The 23216-nt window shown below is 37.9% G+C and overlaps 1 protein-coding gene across 1 annotated transcript; it reads left to right on the forward strand.

Annotated features, from left to right (window-relative positions):
- Positions 1-16239: 16239 nt before the first annotated feature.
- On the forward strand, positions 16240-19576 carry si:dkey-35i13.1 (uncharacterized protein C11orf87 homolog). The gene is made up of 2 exons (XM_048161994.1): positions 16240-16610; positions 17046-19576. The coding sequence occupies exon 2, from the start codon at positions 17173-17175 to the stop codon at positions 17608-17610; it is 438 nt and encodes a 145-aa protein (XP_048017951.1). The 5' UTR covers positions 16240-16610; positions 17046-17172; the 3' UTR covers positions 17611-19576.
- The last annotated feature ends 3640 nt before the right edge of the window (positions 19577-23216 follow it).

The raw sequence follows: 23216 nt of genomic DNA on the forward strand, positions 1-23216 counted from the left end.
TCGTACCAGAAGCTCAAAATTATCGTATTTGAAAGAAAATTATCGTACACGACTTTTTAGTATAGGTAAATAAACTAAATTAATAACTAATGATTTTTACAACGTAAAGAATCAATACTGAACTAACTTAAACTGGACAATCACACTATTTTAGCTGCTGTACAGCCAAAATGATGTTCCCTCTATCTCTGTAAAGCTATACTTTGACACAATCTGCATTGTAAAAAGCACTACATAAATAAAGGTGACTTCAATTTGGCAACGGCCAAAGAGAAGAACATGAGATGAGATGGAAGACGTGCCTAACAATGTTCACGTTCTCCTTACAATCATGACGTAGATACACACAGCTAGATCAATGACCCGATTTATAACGACCATCATATTCAAAGTGTCACAAAATACTGAAATTATCGTACAGTTATGGGATTTTTTTCATTATCGATCGTACATCGTACAGAGGTCAAAATTATCGTACAAATACGATAATTATCATACGTCTGGCAACACTGGTGCGTTGCATAGTGTGTTTGTGATTTGGGGGCGGAGCTATCAAGATAGGGGTGTGATCCTATTGGATAGGCAGGACTTGGCAGGATTTTGTGACCTTTTGTCCTGCCAGGTGCGACTTAAAGGCAGTCCCTCCAGGATTTCGCGATATTTTTTTTGTGATTTTTGCAATCAAAATGACTGATTTTGTGGTGGTAATTTCCATGTTCCAATGATTTTTTTTATTAGAATACAACATTTACCATGTATTATGTTAGATGCACAGTAGTCATACATGGCAATAGAACAAACAAAATGGACAAATCTTGTTTATTGTGGTGTCTTGCCAAAAAAGGCTAGTCCAGTGCTGTACTATCTAACTTTAAAAACATGATCACTTGCAGTGGGAAATGTGACCAAAATCTGTATAAGCGCTGTATAGGCTACACAAACTCAATTTGGCTCTGAAACACTGACCGACTGGCTGCGGTCAGTGTTTCAGAGCCGAAATTAAGTTCGTGTAGCCTATACAACGCTTTTATCAACTCTTTTTTAGTGCTATCAGGCATATCATACTTTTTATTTTTCATTCATCCATGTCGCATAATCGCTTCACCCGCTCATTGGCACGGATGCGAGACGACAGAGAAATATTCGCTTTTGCTTTCACAGACGCACAGACCACATAGCCTACTGTGCATGTACATTGCACAACGGTCTGTAGGCTATCCTCGTGAAAATAATGCATTGCAGCTTTTAAGGATTAGGAATTAGGGATAATTCAACTAGATAATATTATTTTTTTTTGTGAATAAATTATTATTTTTTTCGATTATTTTGCGGTGAAATGACGAATTATGCAGGTTCGCAAAAAAAATCGACATTGTGTTGATTTTGCGTTGTATTCAGCGATCGCAAAATTGCGAAAAACTGGAGGGACTGTAAAGGCAGGAACACACCAAGCTGGGCAGCGTTTCCCAAAAGCATCGTAAGCCTAAGTTGATCGTAGCTCCATTGGTTTCAATGGAGCTACGATCAACTTAACCTTAAGATGCTTTTGGGAAACGCTGCCCTGAATGTTGAATCGGCTTCGGTCCGTCGGGCCATCTGATCATTCTGATTGGCTGTTCAGCTACTGCCACCTGCTGGTACGGAAAGGCATTTCATCTCACGCAGGCGCAGAACGGACGTGCTCCTTGGACACTGGCTGTCAAGTGTCGGTTTGGTGTGTCGGGGCAACTTTGAACACAGACACTGCTGACGTGAGCCAACCCCGCAGTCTGCTTTCATCGCCATTAGTTCGTCGGCATCAACTTGGTGTGTTCCTGCCTTAAATTTTGATCTGAAGCAGTGTTTCCCAAACTTTTTAGAGTGGAGTACCCCCTGAGGCATTTCCCTGCATACCCCCTCTCTTCCACTTAGACTGTACCTTTTCCTTTAAGGGACAATATTTGCCCCCTAAATTGACTTTACAGTACATTTATTATCTTTATAAATACCTTTACATCATTGATAATGTTTTAAATAAAAAATGTTCAATAGTAAAATATGCAATGATGATAAAAACGTGAAAAGTGATTCTTTTACATACTAAAATTTAATAATTTACTGACCCCCATGTCATCCAAGATGTTCATGTCTTTCTTTCGTCAGTCGAAAAGAAATGAAGGTTTTTGATGAAAACATTCCAGGTTTATTCTCCTTATAGTGGACTTCAATGGCTTCCAAACAGTTGAAGGTCAAAATTACAGTTTCAGTGCAGCTTCAAAGGGCTTTAAATGATACCAGACGAGGAATAAGGGTCTTATCTAGAGAAATGATCAGTCATTTTCGAAAAAAATACAACTGTATATGCTTTGTATAAACTTTGTATAAATGTTTGCCTTGTACGTGCTTCCGCTTTCCATATTCTTCAAAAAGCTTATGCTGTATGTCCTACGCCTTTCCCTATTCAACTTATGGAACGAATGCAGTGCCAGTTTTGTTTTTTTCTGTAAGTAGAATAGGGAAGGCGTAGGAAATACAGCGTAAGCTTTTTGAAGAATACGGAAAGCGGAAGCACGTGCAAGGTGATAATTTGTGTTTATAAAGCATATACAGTAATGGCCGATCGTTTCTCTAGATAAGACCCTTATTCCTCGTCTGGTATCGTTTAAAGCCCTTTGAAGATGCAATGAAACTGTCATTTTGACCTTTAACCGTCTGGAGGACATTGAAGTCCACTATAAGGAGAATAATCCTGGAATGTTTTCATCAAAAACCTTCATTTCTTTTCAACTGAAGAAAGAAGGACATGGACATCTTGAAGGACATGGGGGTGAGTAAATTATCAGAAAATTTTATTTAAAAGTGGACTAATCCTTTAATGAGTGAGTCACCGAGTCATTCGTTCATTCAGTAACGAAGCAAGTGGCTGTATTTATGAATGAATCATTGAATCAATGACTTTCACAAATGATTCGTTCAAAGCCACAGATTCGTTCACGAAACACCACTGTGTCTGTCGTAGTTCGACGGCTCTGACGTAACCATCTATAGGGACGTAACCTATAAGCATATGCACGCTGCTTATATGGAAATGGATTTAGTCAGTTTGACCGCAAAAGAACAACAAAACAGCATTTTGTTCGCATACCCCCTCTGTCACGTCGCGTACCCCAGTTTGGGAACCACTGATCTGGAGCACGCAACACCGTTAATACACAGCGCTGGGAGATCCAGTGAGGAAGCGTTTGCATTCGCTGCAGTGGGATCTAGTAGGAAGCATTATTCAAAAATATTTTGCAAACTCGATTCGAACACCCACACAACCTCAATCCTACATGACAACGATTCGGCCATGTCTATTAAAGCTTTGTCAAAATCACAGCGGACATTCAGATCAGCATTTGTGCTGCCGCTGACCCAGAGAAAGCAGTTAGGCTATCTGGGCATGAAACAGCTTCACAAACAGTCTTTTCAACCACACAGTATCGTTATTTCCACTTTGCAAATAGTTCAAATATCACAGAAGTAATAGGGATAAAAGTTTATAGTTAGGATTTAAACACTGATGTCTACAGTAGTGATCAAAATTGATAAAAAAAAATCAACTTTTGAAAGTAACTTGCCCTTCAAATAATGATTATATCGATTACATTATTACACCAGTAGGTGGTGACAAGTGACTGTTAGAAGATGTATTTGTTAATGAATAATTCATGCAAGAGATTTATTCAAAACTGCTGATTCATTCAGTAATTAAACAAGTGAATTATGAGTGAGTCATTGAATCATTCACTTAGACTGCTTTTATTTTATTTTTTTAAATAGTTCATTTAAATGATCTAAACATTTTAAATTGACTGCAGCAATTGTTTTGTCAGAACCTCTAGTAAATTACTTTTTTTTGTTTAGCTGTTTGTTCAGAATTGGGGGAGAATTCATGATCTTTATTTGAAACAGATCTTTATTTTTATTTTTATTTTTTTGAAAAAAAAAAAAAAAAATCTTGATTCTCAATTTATCCAAGATCGTGCAGCTCAATAACTAACTGACTAATGTTACAGAAATATTTTATGTAGTGGCCTCAGAAATGGTCAAAAGGGTATTTTAAACATGACATGTACAGAAAAATGCTCATGTCAAAGACCATGTATATCTAAATCTAGACTTCTAGAAATCTAGACCCAAAAAGTGCTTAACACAGTAGAACTAACAGTCATATGATTAGCCTTGATCATTACAAACCCATCACCAGAACAAATCACAGTGAAGAAGACTTTACTCAACTGTAAGATTTAAAATGTATATGCATCTTTCTGCTCAAGAGTCTCCTGGCCGTGATATAAAACTTTATTCCTGCAAAGAGCAATGAAGGTACTTGAAGTACTAAAGATTCAACGCTCACAGGTCCACAGCAGAGACAGTGATAGTGTTGGAAGATTATAGATCCACCCTCAGGGTGAGGCGGTTATCGTCACACCACGTGGACTCTGTGTTTTCACTGTTCCCACCTTAGTTAGTTTGCTGTCATGGCTGTTCATTTGATTTCGTCATTATGTTCAGGTGTGTGTCATTATTTCCTCTACTTAAGTTCAGCTCTCTTTTAGTTTCATTGTCGGGGCTCGTCAGTTGTTTGCGTTGTGACTGCTACCTCTTTTGGAATTTACCTTGTGGATTATTAAAAGACTGTTATTCTTCATCTTCTTCATCATGTGTTTGTTATTACTACACAACCTGTGACAGAAATACTTGGAGTTAGTATTAATGATCCTGTGTTGGACCAGAGTACACCCTGAGAAGGACGGTGAGAGAGTATAGATGCTAAGGACCTGGTGCTCATGTGTGGTTTCTGGTAGTAATAGCTTCTCAATGGGATGCTGTCACAATACATCAGGAGGGGAATTGACTCAAAGTATTGGATTCTATTAGAAGTATTCGAGAAGGGAATTACCTCTAGATACTGTAGTATTATATTGTACACTCTAAAAAATCTTGGGTTATCTTGGGGTATTTTTCCAGTGTTTGGGTAGTTTTTGTGTTACCCAGTTCCTGGGTCAGATGTAACAACCCAGTGTTTGGGTAGTTTTTGTGTTTACCAGATCCTGGGTCAGACGTAACAACCCAGCGTTTGGGTAGTTTTGTGTTACCCAGATCCTGGGTCAGACATGACAATCCAGTGTTTTTGTAGTTTTTGTGTTTCCCAGATCCTGGGTCAGACGTAACCCAGATCCTGGGTCAGACGTGACAACCCAGTGTTTGGGTAGTTTTTGTGTTACCCAGATTCTGGGTCAGACGTAACAACCCAGCGTTTGGGTAGTTTTGCGTTACCCAGATCCTGGGTCAGTCGTAACAACCCAGCGTTTGGGTAGTTTTTGTGTTTCCCAGATCCTGGGTCAGACGTGACAATCCAGTGTTTGGGTAGTTTTTGTGTTACCCAGATCCTGGGTCAGACGTAACAACCCAGTATTTGGGTAGTTTTTGTGTTACCCAGATCTTGGTTCAGACGTGACAACCCAGTGTTTGGGTAGTTTTGCGTTACCCAGCTCCTGGGTCAGTCGTAACAACCCAGTGTTTAGGTAGTTTTTGTGTTACCCAGATCCTGGGTCAGACGTGACAATCCAGTGTTTGGGTAGTTTTTGTGTTACCCAGCTCCTGGGTCAGACGTGACAATCCAGTGTTTGGGTAGTTTTTGTGTTACCCAGATCCTGGGTCAGACGTGACAATCCAGTGTTTGGGTAGTTTTTGTGTTACCCAGCTCCTGGGTCAGACGTGACAATCCAGCGTTTGGGTAGTTTTTGTGTTACCCAGATCTTGGGTCAGTCGTAACAACCCAGCGTTTGGGTAGTTTTTGTGTTACCCAGCTCCTGGGTCAGACGTGACAATCCAGCGTTTGGGTAGTTTTTGCGTTACCCAGATCTTGGTTCAGACGTGACAACCCAGTGTTTGGGTAGTTTTTGTGTTACCCAGCTCCTGGGTCAGACGTGACAATCCAGCGTTTGGGTAGTTTTTGCGTTACCCAGATCTTGGTTCAGACGTGACAACCCAGTGTTTGGGTAGTTTTTGTGTTACCCAGCTCCTGGGTCAGACGTGACAATCCAGCGTTTGGGTAGTTTTTGCGTTACCCAGATCTTGGTTCAGACGTGACAACCCAGCGTTTGGGTAGTTTTTGCGTTACCCAGATCTTGGTTCAGACGTGACAACCCAGTGTTTGGGTAGTTTTTGTGTTACCCAGCTCCTGGGTCAGACGTGACAATCCAGCGTTTGGGTAGTTTTTGCGTTACCCAGATCTTGGTTCAGACGTGACAACCCAGTGTTTGGGTAGTTTTTGTGTTACCCAGCTCCTGGGTCAGACGTGACAATCCAGCGTTTGGGTAGTTTTTGCGTTACCCAGATCTTGGTTCAGACGTGACAATCCAGCGTTTGGGTAGTTTTTGCGTTACCCAGATCTTGGTTCAGACGTGACAACCCAGTGTTTAGGTAGTTTTTGTGTTACCCAGCTCCTGGGTCAGACGTGACAATCCAGCGTTTGGGTAGTTTTTGCGTTACCCAGATCTTGGTTCAGACGTGACAACCCAGTGTTTGGGTAGTTTTTGTGTTACCCAGCTCCTGGGTCAGACGTGACAATCCAGCGTTTGGGTAGTTTTTGCGTTACCCAGATCTTGGGTCAGTCGTAACAACCCAGTGTTTGGGTAGTTTTTGTGTTACCCAGCTCCTGGGTCAGACGTGACAATCCAGCGTTTGGGTAGTTTTTGCGTTACCCAGATCTTGGTTCAGACGTGACAACCCAGTGTTTGGGTAGTTTTTGCGTTACCCAGCTCCTGGGTCAGACGTGACAATCCAGCGTTTGGGTAGTTTTTGCGTTACCCAGATCTTGGGTCAGTCGTAACAACCCAGCGTTTGGGTAGTTTTTGCGTTACCCAGATCCTGGGTCAGACGTAACAATCCAGTGTTTGGGTAGTTTTTGTGTTTCCCAGATCCTGGGTCAGACGTGACAATCCAGTGTTTGGGTAGTTTTTGTGTTACCCAGATCCTAGGTCAGACGTAACAACCCAGTGTTTGGGTAGTTTTTGTGTTACCCAGATCTTGGTTCAGACGTGACAACCCAGTGTTTGGGTAGTTTTGCGTTACCCAGATCCTGGGTCAGTCGTAACAACCCAGTGTTTAGGTAGTTTTTGCGTTACCCAGCTCCTGGGTCAGATGTGACAACCCAGTGATTGGGTAGTTTTTGCGTTACCCAGCTCCTGGGTCAGACGTGACAATCCAGTGTTTGGGTAGTTTTTGTGTTACCCAGATCCTGGGTCAGACGTGACAATCCAGTGATTGGGTAGTTTTTGCGTTACCCAGATCCTGGGTCAGACGTGACAATCCAGCGTTTGGGTAGTTTTTGCGTTACCCAGATCCTGGGTCAGACGTGACAATCCAGCGTTTGGGTAGTTTTTGTGTTACCCAGATCCTGGGTCAGACGTAACAACCCAGTGATTGGGTAGTTTTTGCGTTACCCAGCTCCTGGGTCAGATGTGACAATCCAGTGTTTGGGTAGTTTTTGCGTTACCCAGATCCTGGGTCAGACGTGACAATCCAGTGATTGGGTAGTTTTTGCGTTACCCAGATCCTGGGTCAGACGTGACAATCCAGTGTTTGGGTAGTTTTTGTGTTACCCAGATCCTGGGTCAGACGTAACAACCCAGTATTTGGGTAGTTTTTGTGTTACCCAGATCTTGGTTCAGACGTGACAACCCAGCCTCTTCAGGAGAGAGCAGTGCAGCTCCGTCAAATTGGTGCATGTCTCCAGTAAAATACAGGTTTGTGTATGTTTTACCTTATTTAAAGATTCGTTATTGTTCTATATTGTTTAATTTTATGCAAAGCAACATACAGGGGCGTGATGTGAGTCAGCTAAACAAGTGTCACATCAGCCTTTTCCCGTGATGGAAATGCCTGATGCCTTGCATAAAATTTTATGATTTTATTAAAAAAGATGACAGGTTATGGAGTCAGTCACAGCACATTTCAGTTACGAGTGAAACGCAGACGGCGGTCTGAAGTTATCAGTTTCTCCGCCGAACGCGAGCCATCTCCGGCACAAGATCCAATGCCGTCATGGTGGAAACGGGACAACGGAGACTGGTCAATTACATTTGAATTACTTCTAATGTTTAATTTTTACTTCTAATATTTGTTAAACGAGCTTTAATGAAGGCAATATGTATTAAAAATACTATACTATAAAATATGACCGAAAATAAAGGAATCATCATGCAAACCTGTTCTGTCCTATATTTACCCAGCCCTTGGGTTGAAAACAACCCAAATTGGTATATTCGGGATGGGAATTACCCCGCAGGTACTGTAGTATTATATTGGTACTGTAGTATTGAATTATATGGACAACTGGAGGTTGTTTGAATTGTCAGTGGTAAAGTCAGATTAGTAGGTACTGAGAATTTCCATGATACTAACTACCTGTGTACTCATAGTGTTACAGTAACTGCATTGGTCCCACTGACATATACCTCTTCACTTCTAATCCCGGCAACTGCTGCTGATTTTTTATTTTTTATTTTTTTATTTGCATCCACTGTTAATCTTTTTAGATTCTGTAATATTTCTGGTTCACTAATCCAAATATATATGACACCAACCATGTGAAACTTCTTTGTACAGTCTGACATTCTTGCCTCCATTGAAGCACAAGATGCACTTTGGATCATTTTCAAATCATGCATACACACACATCATATATTTTGTACATACATTTTATATATATATATATATGAAAAATGCAAAATCAAAATCATTAAATAGTGGACTTCACACACATACAAGTGTATTTTTTTACATTAAACCTCCACTGGATGGAGACAGAGTACAGTGTGATGTTAAAGCTCAGGCACAGAAGACTAAAACTAAGACAGACTCGTGCTTTAGCTCACATGCGTTGGGTCGAGCAAAACTGCTTTCCCTCCCACATCATGACCTTCTGAATCCGTAACCTCCATTTACATTGACAGTTACTGAATTACAACATCAATCTACTCCATAGAGAGGGAGGGTGAAACTCCTGACATTGTATTTAAAGGGCGTGCATGCTTGTAGAGATGTGGGAGGATGCAGTTGTTGTTTTTCTTTTATGCTAGCTGCCAAAGATAAGTCTTGTACAGAGCTCAGTAATGTGTTGTGTCCTCCACAGTGATAACTGATAGTAAAACAGCCCAAACACTCTTGTGAGCTGAGCTCATACCATTTCATTTGTATGCACTAGAGATGTATGATTGATTTATGTGGAAACAGGGCACTTTACAGCGCTGAAAGCTTTTCATAGCATTTGAATTTTGAGATTGATGAAGGGACAAGCTAAAAGCACCAAGCAGAGAATGCTAAAGAGAGTCATGTTTAGAAGAGGCTGTGCAGGAATGGTTCAGGCTTGTTTCGAATGGCGACTCCTAAAATGCTGAAGTTTGCCATTCATTCATACATCAAAATGTCATAAATACATGGTATTCAATCAAATGACCTCATGTTTTGCAGTCAAAACTGACTGCATCCACACAAGCAGCATGTAAATAATATGTGCAGAGTAGGCCTATGCTGCCTTAGCAAATCACACTACATTTCTGCCGTTCTCAACAATGTAGGCCTATACCTTTGTAAAATTGGGGATTTAGCACTTACTAGCATGAAGAACAAATATAGACGTTGACTGTTCATAGAGAGCACTTTAAGACTTCGATGCAGAAACATAGCCTGTGTGTGAGTTCTAGTTTTTGTTGAGAATATATTATACGAGCAAGAATGCAATTTTTTTCCAAATATCCACACGATTGCAAACGTGACATTGATTTTATACAACAGTTAAACAAATAAAAGGGTAACATTAAGTGATGTACAATTTAAACACAGTGTTGTCAGTACTGTTTGCCCAATTTTGCAACAAAATAATAGTTCCAACGAAAGCCACAGAGGAACTGCAACATGCAGCGGTGTTTCGAGAACGAATCTGAGGCTCTGAACGAACCGCGAGAGTCGATGATTCAATGAGTCGTTCATAAATACAGCCACTTGCTTCGTTTCTGTATGAATGAATCACTCATTAAGACTGTGACTTACCGCCACCTACTGGCAGATTTAGTTTAATATTAAAAAGTTTAATTTAAAAAAAATTATTTTGAAAAAAAGTATTTATAAAGGTAAAAAAAAAAAAAATCAGTGGAAAATCTATTTAAGGGGCAAATATTGTCCCTTAATGCCAAAGGTGTGACTGCAGTCAAGTGGAAGAGAGGGAGCACACCACTCTAAAAAGTGTGGGAACCACTGAAATAGGCAAATGCTTAAGATTCTGGATCATTATTGCAGTGATTGCTATGTTTCTAGCATGTTATATGTTTGACAACAGTTCTTCTAACCCTAACTGATGGAGTGTTTCATTTCTTAAACAACCATGTAGGAAGACACATCATGGCCATATTCCAGGATGACAATAGGTGCGTCCCAGTTTGCGTACTTATGCACTATTCTATGACGTTTTTAAGTATTAATAGTGCGAGTAGTGCGTTCACACTGAAAATTCCAAAAAGAAAAAGTACACTTTAAATACCCGGATGATGCACTAAATTAATGGAAAAAACAAAGTGTGGAATGTTGGACTATCTATCTATCTATCTATCTATCTAGCTAATCTTGAATTGGAATTGGCATTTTCTTAGTTTAAACCTGCCACCACAATGCTAGGATGTTGTAGGTGGTTGCCATTGTGAATCTATGCAGTTGCTAGGGTGATTCAATAATGAGGTCTCTAGATATGACTCAGGTCCCACGGTCAATTTAAGTCTATTTACATTTCTCTCAAATCTTAATGATTAGATTCTTCTTGTTCACATCAGATTTGAATTTCTTATTGATTTAAGCAGATTGGATGTGTTTTGGCACGTGTACAAAAGAATAAGTGAAGAGTTTCGTTACAAAACGAGATAACTCCGATTTTTTAATTTTTCAAAAATCTTGTTTTTTGGTTGTGCATTCCAATTAATATCAATTCAACTGCAGTTGGTTTGTTTTGATTTAAACCTTCATAACTTAAAAAATACAGCTAAGTAGCACCATAAAACAAAATAATAACATGATAACATAATAATAAACATGTTTTGACAAAAATGTTAAAAACTGAGTTATCTCGTTTTGCAACGAAACTCTTCAAGTACAACTGTCTACAGTTTGCACAACATCTAAATGCACATGGCTCGTTGATCAAAACTGATGATTTGATTCTCAGTGAAACTGTCAAACTCTTCACAGCTTCTAAACATTCTTTCATCATGTGAGCCTCCACATGCAAAACAATCCATTAAATTATCAAAATCTGTCAGATATGCATGTGTATTCATAAATACCTGTGACATGGAATGTTTGTAATGTCTGCTAAATTAAATGTCCTGCCATTGAAATGAAACAGAAATCACAATTTTACCAATCGACCAATCAGGTTTGGAAGCATACAGTAGGCTATATGGAGATTTCCCAGCACAATCACTGCCAGTTTTGAACATGGAGGAACGGCACAACCCTAAACCGCAGCAGCTACAGTTTGTATTTAAACAGTACATTTAGTTTTGATGAAATGTGTTAAAGATATACGGTATAAGAAAGTGTAGTGTTAGGGGAAGATATAAAATGAACAAGCAACATTTTTACAAAAATACATGCACTGTATAAATACAAATGTTTTTTCCAGTCAAAAATGACTTTTTCCAGTCAATTTGTACCTACTGTCTGAATCTGTATAAGCTCAGTGTAAGACATTCTTGTATAGTGTAGAAAACAGGCAGTATCAACTAAAAAGTAGAAAAAACATGAAATTTGTATATAACAAATATTTCCATGGTGAAAAAAAACCAGTGTGGCTCACATGATGACAAAAACACTTTTTATTTTGGTGGCACTGGTCAATTTGCTGACACATAACTAGGTTTTGAAGCATGAATTAAATGTTTTGGGTGAGTAACTACATTTTTCAGAGTTCTGATATTCCAGCGAACAGTTGTGACAATTGAGCTTACAGTTTAGAGAATGATAAAATGTGCCAAAATTATTGAGAAAAACTAAGTTTTATCCACCATGGTAATCTCTTAAAGGTAATTGCATAGATTTTGTCAATAATCCGGTACATCAGAGGTCGAAATTCTTTTATGCTTAAATTATTAATTTGGTCACTCCGACGATTATCAGAGGCACTGGATTGTGAAAGATTAATTGACAGAAGATGCTGAGCAGGTGGAGTGATAATAGAGGTCACTTTGCACATTTATCGAGCACAGAACAAATGATGTAGTAATTAATCTCTACGGGGATTGGATAGGCCTTTGGAATAGATTAGTGGCACGATTAAAATGCTCTTTAGCAGTAGTACATGAGGGACGGTCGTGTAAAATGGTGTGTTGGATTTCATTAACAAACTTTAACTTGAAGGGTACAACACCTCGTACTGAATCTCAGCATATGGCCAGGATTGTGCGTTTCCGGAGAGCCAACACATTTATTTCTCATTACAGAAGGTTAAACATCATACTTGACAACTTGGAGCAGTGCTGAATCTCTCAAAAACATATGCAGCTCAAGTTTGGTTTTAAGACTTTTAGCTTTTTGCATTGTTGCATTACTTTCATGCCAATTAAGTACATTTTCATGAAAAAACAAGATAAGTTTCATTACTGTTTGCATTTGCATGTTTTACTATTATATTATATATACTATAATAGTAGTATATACTATGCATATTTATTATTTAATATTTGTAATAATCCTTATTTTAATTTATGTTGCTTTTTCTTTTGATTTTGTGGTTCTTGAAAGATTTTGTGAAATTTATTCACATATAATACAAAATACAAACAATACAAAAATATATGCCAAATGTATAAGAAAATTCATTGTATATAATTTGTATATTTAATCAGCTTTAAATTATAAGGTTCTATCTGACATTTTTGTCAAAATTGAGTTATTCACATATTCTGTGATTTACATTATGTATAACTTATTTACACTGTGATTTTTTAGTCGCCCTGTAGTCAATAATTTTATTCCTTAAAACTCATCTTTGATCACCAACATGACATATGTTAAATGTTTTTCCTGTGAAAAAAAAGTCATGCCTTAAAATATGTAACTCTACACCCCTGCCTCATTTAATATACACTGATCTATGAATATGCAAATTAGCCCCGCCTCTACTCGCTCACGCCAGCTCAGAGATCCACTCGGTCAACTTACTGAGGTAAACGCTGCACAATGGTATCGCTTTTTACAACATCGGACACATAATGGTAATTAATATGATTAGCCTTTTGCTTTACTAATGCTACTGTTACACATTCACGAGTCAGACAGCTGCCTTCTAACAATCAGTATCCTTAAAAAACACTTTAATAACTCAGAACATCAGTGGAGAAAGGCATATAGTTCATCATAACATCGTAATATACATCATACACCCAATATATTGGTAAATCGACTTGATTTTTCATATCAACAGAAAAATATACTGGGATAACCTAGCTTCTCTCGAGACTCCCCTGCTAGTTCGCTGTTAATGATATGCTAAAACCCGCCGGTACATTGACGTGATTGGTTACAGGGTAGTTTGTGACGTAAGAAACACCAGCGATTTTAAACCCAGAGTCTTTTTTTCACTGCAGTTTTAAAGAGAAAATACTCAGCAATGGTGTTGACTATGAATTTGCACATGGTTTGTCTTAAAGCATCTTAAAAACACCACACAGACATATAAACAACATTAAAAACTTGATTTTCACCACAGGGTGAAAAACCATTTTGGGACTTTATTTTAGAAAATAAAAAGGGTCTATAGAAAGGAGTAGGGAATGCAAAAACTTTGAAGCTCAATATCTCAAAACTGCTCAGAATGCAGACTGAACCTTAATTCCTTAATAAAATAAAATCTTAATAAAAAATAATTCCAAGGTGGTGATTTGTAGACGGCTCTGTTGGATCAATATAAGCAAAATGAGTTGCTCAGGAACACTATGGGTTAAAATTTAAATGATTCTTCACCTTCATTAACCCCACAGACTTTGAAAGGTCAAACTGTGGCCAATTAAATGCTTGGATATGCCATACCCTACTTTTAGAGGAATTTACCAAGACAATGTACCATATTTTCATTATACTTAGTTAATATATTTAAATTACACAGCTATGCTGGAAACTGGTTGCCTAGGGCAGTGGTCAGTTACACAGTTTGCTAATTAAGCAAAATTGACCAATCAGAATCAAGTATTCCAGAGAGCCGTCAAAGTTAAAGGTGAATATGGAAATATCCACGCAATTGTGAAGTCCACAGAATAGCAAATGGCTTTTCCGAACAATCCCTCCATCTGCCATTGGTCGAAAAATAGATAGCCCAGCCTAAAGCTCACGCCATTGGTCAGGATGTTCAAACAAACAGAGTTGATAGCACCACAGAGACATATTGGTTGGGGAATCGACCTATGGGTGGCTTCCTTGCATATTCAGAAGGGATAAGAGAACTTATTTTAATGTCAAAAAATGTACACAACTTATCACTTAAAGCATCCATTGAATTTGTTTGACCACTTCTGCTTCTTCCTCAAATTTCACATCTAAAGAAGAGCAAGTGTGACAGGCTGTATGTTTCTGGCTACATTGACATCGACAGCTCAAATTCAATTTTCACCAAGCAGATTTCTCACTGGAATGCAATAAATCTCAGTTTGAGTCTTACACATGAATCTCCATCTTGGAAGTCATGGTCAAGGTCTCTGGTGAGTTTAATGCTCTTGCTCGTATCTTGATAGGACAGCTGATTATTTAATTGGATACTGACACTGTCATTTCATTCTTCTTCCAACCCCGTCCCAAGAGTCAATAATGAACTGCAAGCAACACAGCCTGCAAAGAGCCTCTGAATGGTGTGATCCAGACCACACAGATATTCTGACAATTCAGTGACTTCACTGGTTTTGCTCCATACTGCATAGACAGTTACTCAATCAGTCTAATGTTCTGTGAAACCATGGCCTTTAGAATAGAGATTATTTCTGTCAATAAACCAAGAGACCTCAAACACAAGTTCCTGTTGTTGTGCCAAGAGAGATACTGAATGGCAGAATAAAATGGCTACATTTTGAAGGATTTGATTTCTAACAAGTATGACTATGATAAATTTAGAATTCATAAACTGGCTTCCTTGGAACTAAGTTGGAATTTGAATTGATTTGAAAAACAACAAAACATGTTGAATTTACTGAACAGTAACAGCACAGTCACGTAACACATGAATTTCATTAGTCTAGAAAATAATTATGGCTGTTTATTCCCTGATATGTGTAGCAAACATTTTTCTCAATAGATAAAAAGTTAATCTTTTTTTTTTCTATTAATTTAAATTCAATTTAATAGTCAAACTGCCATCAAAACAGACTTTAATTTGGCGATACAACATCACAAATAGTCCACCACATTATTTTCATCAGTTGTCCTCGGTGTGAAAAAATGGATCTGAAAATCACACAGTCACTGCTGGAAAGGGTTCAAATATGCAAAAAATGCTTGAAAACTGAAGAATCTGCAGGAGCTGGAGGATTTTTCTGAAGAACAGAGCTCAGTTTAACTGCTCAGGACAAACAAGAGACTCATGAACAACCATCACAAAACAATAAAAACAGTTGTGGATCATCCAGATAAGCACACACAGTATTGAGAATCAATGGTTCACATACTTTTGAATGGGGCCATTTGAATAAATTCAGCTATTTTTTTTTTTTCTTGTGGACTATATGTAAACATCTTTTATGTAAAATATCTTACTCAGTACAGTACTAAACAAAAAACAACATGCATTTTGTATGATCTCTCTTATTTTGTTAAAATGTTTCACATTTTCACAGATTCTGCAAGGGGTTCCCATACTTTTTCATGCCACTAGCTTGTCTCATTCATCAGGAGATAGTCATAGCAAATGTATCAGCATCAGTGTTTATCACTTCATTACAGATTTACATTGCAAAGCTCCAACCCCAAGTAAACAAACCTGAACAAGCTAATTAAGGTCTTAGTAAGCATACTAGAAACTTCCAGGCAGGTGTGTAGAGGCAAGCTGGATCTAAACTCTGTAGGACAGTAGTCCTCCAGGACTGAGTGCACTACACTCATAAAGCATCCGTGGCTCCATGATATCCATAGAACCTTTCCATTCCATAATTTATAGCAGAAAAAGGTTCTTTTGATCATTAAAATGTTCTTTACACTATGATTCTTTGAAGAACTGTTCACTGAAAGGTTCATTTTGAGAGCCAAAAAAATGGTTCTTCTTTTCATACGAAAATAACCTTATTATGAATGTATGATGTAGTTCTCATAAACGCGGGTGCTTCACTCAAGCTGACAGCACATTAACCCCGATAAATGTGAATAACAACCCCAGGATTGTCATCTGAACATGCTGTATGTCTGAATGAGGTTGCTGGAGCGTTCGGATGATCAAAGGCGATACGTCATTGCGAGCTGCAGCGATTGGCTGGATTCAGCTCCTTTTTCTCCAGAATTTGCAACCACGACCGGTCTTCGCCTCCGGAGCAGCGACATCCCTACAGTAGAGGCAGGTAAACTACCGGTTTTATTGTAGATCTTCACATTTCCATTTGACTGATGAAGCTAGGTATTCTTTTTCCAGTGTATGGGCTACTTTATGGTTTTCTTCAGACAGCAGCCTAATTGCCGAACAGCCCTGCCGCTGGCTGATCTGAAGGAATGCCGCAGTTGAGAAACGAATGCTGAAACCGATAGGCTTTTTTTGTAATTGTAAAAGAATAGCTTTGCGAGCTGAGAGAATATAATTTGCGCACATAAGTTACAGCGGCCAGCGCGCGCCCTTTAGAGGTGTGTGAGGTCGCTTTTGTTCTTAAACACGTTCTGTATGCGTCAAAGGTGTGGATTTGAAAGTGTTTTAAAGGACGATTTCCAATTGTGACTGATCTTTTGCGCTAAATCCCACATGCTCTTGTCTAACCCTGGATTCCTCATTGGATCTATTTTAGGTGGACTTATTTCCCTCAAGAGAAATGAATGCAATATAGCGCGCGCATTCGCAGGGGTGGACATTTCTTTTCGCTCTCATCTCCTCAATTCTTCCCTGCAATACAGACACTGCCCGAACTGGACTAAATGAGTGCCCGGACCTTGGAGAGACTGGCGCTTTCCATTCCCCACTGTGCCTTAAACGGAACCGCTCGGACCAACAATGGCACCTGCTTTGACCGGGTGGATCAGTTGTTCCAGGCGTTCTCGTCCACCGTCGTGCTTTTCGTGCTCATCGCGATGATCATTGGGATAATATTCGTGTCCGTCACGACCTTCCACTTTCACAAAAGCAAGATGAAAAAGCGCAAGATACAAAAAGCCCAGGAGGAATACGAGCGCGACAACTGCAGTCCCAAAGCGGTCAAAGGCAAGCCGGCGGTCCGGCAGTGCATCATGGTGAGACCCCCCACGGCAGTGCGGAAAAGTGATCCAAACACGGAAGATCCTGGCGTGACAGAGGACATGAGACACTCGGGACAGACGAAGGATGATAACTTGTTGGAATCGGTCGCTGTGTCTTGATAACGCAGTGCCAGCCTCGGAGGACACTGTAAATAACCTCTGTATTCATATGATATTACCTACGGAATATATCGATTCTTTGTATAAGCGTTACAGTTGATAAGTTTTCATCGTGTAGATCCCGGAGGAGTCTTTTGAAAGAAATCTAGGAAGAGTCTCATTGGTTTTCGAGAAGGAGAAAAGACTATGCTGATGGAATTTCTGTCATATAATTTGGAGCCAGTCGTAATGGGATCGGGCGAGAGTGTTGAAAAAGATCCCATTGGATAAAATGAAATTATAAGGCGTTAATGAGCTAATCCAACAGGATTTGATTGAATACAAATGGAATCTCCATCATAATTAGGAGACAATCCCAATGAGATCGAACAAAAACCTCTAAGAATCAAATAAGCTAATACTGGATCAAATTAAATTCTCGACATTATTCAGTAAAATCCTACTGGGTTAAATAATTGATTGGATAAAACAAGAATCTTTAAAAAAAAGATTCAATGAAAAATTCTTACTGAATATTAATGGAATCAATTCAGATCCAATCCAAACTAGATTAAATAACAATCCTCAACAAATCAAATAAGATTTGGGGGAAAAGACATTGGTCAGTCAATCCAATAACATGTTACTGAATACTGATGGATTTCTAATAAAATTCAAGATGTGGATCAAACAAAACTCCTCTAAGAATCAAATAAGATCCTACTGGATCAAATTAAATTATTCAGTAAAATCTCACTGGATTAAATGATTGATTGGATAAAATACGAATCATATAAAAATCAATTTCTATCATACTAGCAATCCTCAACAAATCAAATAAGTCACTGGTCAGCCAATCCAATAAAATGTTACTGAATACTGATGGATTTCTAATAAAATTCAAGATGTGGATCAAACAAAACTCCTCTAAGAATCAAATTCAGTAGGATTTTACTCAATGCTGATGATTCGGAAACAAATCCAAACCGGATCAAATGTGAATCATCTAAGAATCAAAGAACTGAGGTGCCTATTCTTTTTCTCAAGCCTCTTAAGTTAATGTTTTTCAGAATGTCAGTTAATCCAGTGAGATTTTGTTTGATCCCATTAGGATTGTCTACAAATTATGATCCTTTAGGATATACAGGCCCAGCATCTGTACATGGGGATTGTCTCGTCCACTCTTCTTCATGTTGTTGTGCCACCAAGAGGAATTATTGTAAACAGGGCCGTCGACACGGACAAATTATGAACCTACTGACAGTATTTCAGAGTTTATTGCTGAACAGTGAAAGAGTTCCTCAGAGTTAAAGAGACGGCTCTCTTGTATAAAGTCTGTACAGATGCTGTCCATGCTGTAAATTAAGGACAGAGACAATGGTCTTTTTCGTGTAGAATTCCAATACAACTCGCAACAATATCCTTTCCGTTTTGGGTTTCAGAAACTCATCATTAGTGTTTCTTTTGACAAATAGACTTCCTTAATTGGGATTTTCCTTTATCTCAGTGGCTTTTTCAAGATAGAAGCGCAATTCGTGCCATTCTGGCTTGGCATGGATAGGTTTAGTGTTTTAACCCCTTTATCCCCGAGACTGTTAATGTGCAATTGCAGCTGCTAGTGGTAGTATAGCCTATACTTGTTTTGTTCATGGCACTGTATAATCATAGTAAAACTTATGTAACCTGAGACATTTCAGTTTTGTGTTACAGCTCTGTATTAATGCTCTCTTTTTGCATTTTTGCTCTAGATTAATATAGCACTAATGATCGAGTATTATATTTTTATCATTCTAAACTAGTGTAACAATCAATAAGAAACAAGTGAACATTTTAAAAAGTCATTTTATGTATTTCCTTGACGTTGTGTTGAACCGGAAATGGGAGTCATAGAGCGAAATCACGTATTGTAACAGATCGGAGTTTGAATCTTTGTTTTTATTTTGTTCAATGCATACGATTTTGAATTACTAATAAAGTATTGTGCAAATGGGTGTCTCATTTTTTAATTCATTAGCATGAATCATCTTAGAATCATGGACTCATAACTGAAGAAGCTCTCTTCAGTAATCAGAGTGCTAAATTAAAACTTTTAAAACCATTTAAACTTAAAGGGTTAGTTCACCCAAAAATGAAAATTCTGTCATTACTCATCCTCATGTCGTTCTACACCTTCGTTCATCTTCAGAACACAAATTAAGATATTTTTGATGAAATCCGTTGGCTCAGTGAGGCCTGCATTGACAGCAAGATAATTAAGACTTTCAGTGCCCAGAAAGCTACTAAAGACGTATTTAAAACAGTTCATGTGACTACAGTGGTTCAACCTTAATGTTATGAAGCAACGGGAATACTTTTTGTGCAACAAAAAAACAAAATACTGACTTTATTCAGCAATATCTAGTGATGGGCGATTTCAAATCACTGCTTCATGAAGCTTCGAAGCTTTACGAATCTTTTGTTTTGAATCAATGATTCGGAGTGTGTGTATCAAACTGTGAAAGTCACATGAACACTTATGACGTAATGAAACCTCGTTTACTGAAATGACAAGGCTTTGGCAGTTTTTTGAATAAAAAATAAAATAAGGATTTTATGAAAAATATCTTTTATAATATCTTACATCTTACAGGTGTAGAACGATATGAGGGTGAGTAATTAATGACAGTAATTAATGACAGAAATTTCATTTTTGGGTGAACTAACCCTTTAATACATTAATGACTCTAATTGTGTTAATATTCTATTTACTCTAATATTTCTATTTACCTTTAAATCAATAATTAAATAAAATGCAGTGATTAAAGTGCCCCTATCTATCTATCTATCTATCTATCTATCTATCTATCTATCTATCTATCTATCTATCTATCTATCTATCTATCTATCTATTCATCCATCCATCCATCCATCCATCAAGCCTATTACACTTATTTTATGTTCGCAAACAGCGAGGTTTTTTTTTGTGGGCGGAGCTACTTGGTGGCAGAAAAGGACAGTTCTGCAGTAACAGTGTGTGGAAACCACAGAATAAAAGAATAAAAAAGTTAGTTTAGAGTTTATATCTCACAATTCTTAGAAGGAAAAACAGAATTGTGAGATATACTCTTTATTCTGTCTTTTTCCCTCAGAATTGCGAGTTTATATCCTGCAATTCTGACTTTTTCCCCCTCAGAATTGTGATACAAACTCACAATTGTGAGTTATAAAGTCCGAAGTGGGAGATATAAACATGCAAATGCAAAAAAAAGTAAAATGTTATAGGTTTAAATATGATTTCATACTGTAACTGCTATGTACTGTATGTATGTTCCATATGAACTGCATATGTGAATATAATGTAGAATTACTGTTTAAATTCATGCTTTAATAGTAGACTACTCATTGCCGGTTTCATCAGTCCAGTCTGTGTTTAGCTTCAATGGGCGTCTTCAATGATGCTATTCAATAAAAATGAAGACTATATTTTTTGCATTCAGATTCTGACATCTAAAAGCACAACAAAACATTTTTCTCTTATTCTGTGGATTTTGCCCATTTTCCTCCATTTATTACCGCTAATTTTCTGCCACCACTATGACCACACAGCTGCAAATGATGTAACTGTGACGTCTGCTCCAATTGGTTTATAAATTTTCAAAATTGAAATATTTTTTCAATACTTTTTTTTTTAAACCTTTCAAACAAACAACATTCAAAAGTTTTTCTGTACAATCTATCTTTTTCTATTTAAAAGTTTATATCATACAATTCAGACTTTATAACTCGCAATTGCTAGTTTATATCTCACAATTGTGAGAAATAAAGTCAGAATTGTGAAATATAAACTTGCAATTAAAAAAAGGTAATTGCATCTTTTTATCTCACAATTCAGACTTTTTTTCTTGCAATTCCAAGTTTATATCCCACAATTCGGACTTTTTCTTGCAATTTTGAGTTTATATCTTGCAATTTCGACATTTTTCTCGCGAGATAAAAAGTCACGATTACCTGTGTTATTTTTTCATTCCTTAGCGGAAACAAGCTACCCAAGCTACCCAATTCCAAATCAGCAATCTAAAAGTCATTCTCAGTTCAGTTGTGAATGCAGCACAGCCCTGATCCAGAAACACAACGCTGCCGCTGGTGTGTTCCTGTCGGAGGTGTAGGATGTGAAACACAGGAGTAAAGCACAGCTGTCAGCTGTCTAAACTGTACTTGGGAGCCAAATTCAATCACCCTTCACAAATCAAATAATTATCATCCCTCTATTTATGTTAAAAGGCTAATTGCTTGACTGCAGCAATATCCACTTTATGTGGGACATGAACAATGGTGACAGAGCAGCACCGCTGGGTAGAGAACAATATCTCCTCTCTTCTCTGCTCATTGTTTTCATTTCTTCTTCAATTGAATGTTAGAGCACAGCGGTTAGTGTGATACCACTGACAAAGGGAAAAAAAGAACAAACAAAAGATGTGGGAGATCTTTGCGCCTCCCCACCGGCCACACAGAGAGCGTTTGAGTAAATACACCTGTGTGTTCCACACTGTTCGGTGTGCCAAACTTGTGCCCACTACACAGCCCACTCTCCTCTCTATGTCTCATTGTGTGTGGGCCGTCGCAGCCATTGGCAGCACACTGTACACGTAACGGCTCTCTCGGCCCACATCGCATTAGTGTGTGAATTTATTATTCGGTATGAATAAGAAGATTAAGATCGGATGACTGTAATTAATCTGAAAGTTTTGTTTTTGCTAAATCATTATGTCTTCTGTACGTTAGCTATTTCATCCCACATAATGGAACTGTTTGGTGATTTATCAAACACAACACAAAGTTATTCCAGGGGCACATCTGCATCAAAATGTCAAGGTCAGTAAAGGTTTTTCCTGAACGAATCTATTAACACAGTTGGCCTTGCATGCAGTAATGGTGTGAAAAATGGAATGAATGCCAATAGAAGTGCAGCTCTTAACATTAAGGACCTTTTTGATGGCCTGGCGGGACAGCAGGTTGTTCCACTAGTTAAGTAAGTAAATGTACATCAGGTACAGCAGGGGGAAGAAAACTTCATATAAAATTGCTTCTTTTTTATTAAACAGTGGGACACATTGTGTCTCTCTCTTTAAATAAATTGAATTCTAATTAACATTTTCTTAATTTACAATTAACAACAGAGCCCAAACTATTAAATTGTGTCATAACTTGTTTTCATGACAAATTTATTTAAACATATATTAAATAATTAAGACATTACTAACAGGTAAAGTAAATATATGGGTTGTGTTAAACTTGCGAAGATGAAGAAGATTAAGTTGAATTAATGAAGAAAATACAGGATATCAAATGAAACAACGTAGACGAGAATGGACAAGGAATGCAGGAAAACAGGGTATATATGCACAGGGATTAACGAAATGATTAACAGAACAGGTGAATGAGACAAACTGGGTCAAATTACTGAACCTAAATACAATGAAAACATGATCTAAACAGAACATAACTGTGACAAATATAATGCATATATTTAGTGAAATGCTCCCTCTAGAGTTTATTTCTCTAGTCAACTAACATGCTGTGGACACTAAATGACTTGCCTGAGGTAAATGTGATGCTGCGTGAGATATTATTCTCAAGCTGTTTTATTG

Source organism: Megalobrama amblycephala, linkage group LG16 (assembly GCF_018812025.1).
Source record: "Megalobrama amblycephala isolate DHTTF-2021 linkage group LG16, ASM1881202v1, whole genome shotgun sequence".
Classification (NCBI taxonomy): Eukaryota; Metazoa; Chordata; class Actinopteri; order Cypriniformes; family Xenocyprididae; genus Megalobrama; species Megalobrama amblycephala.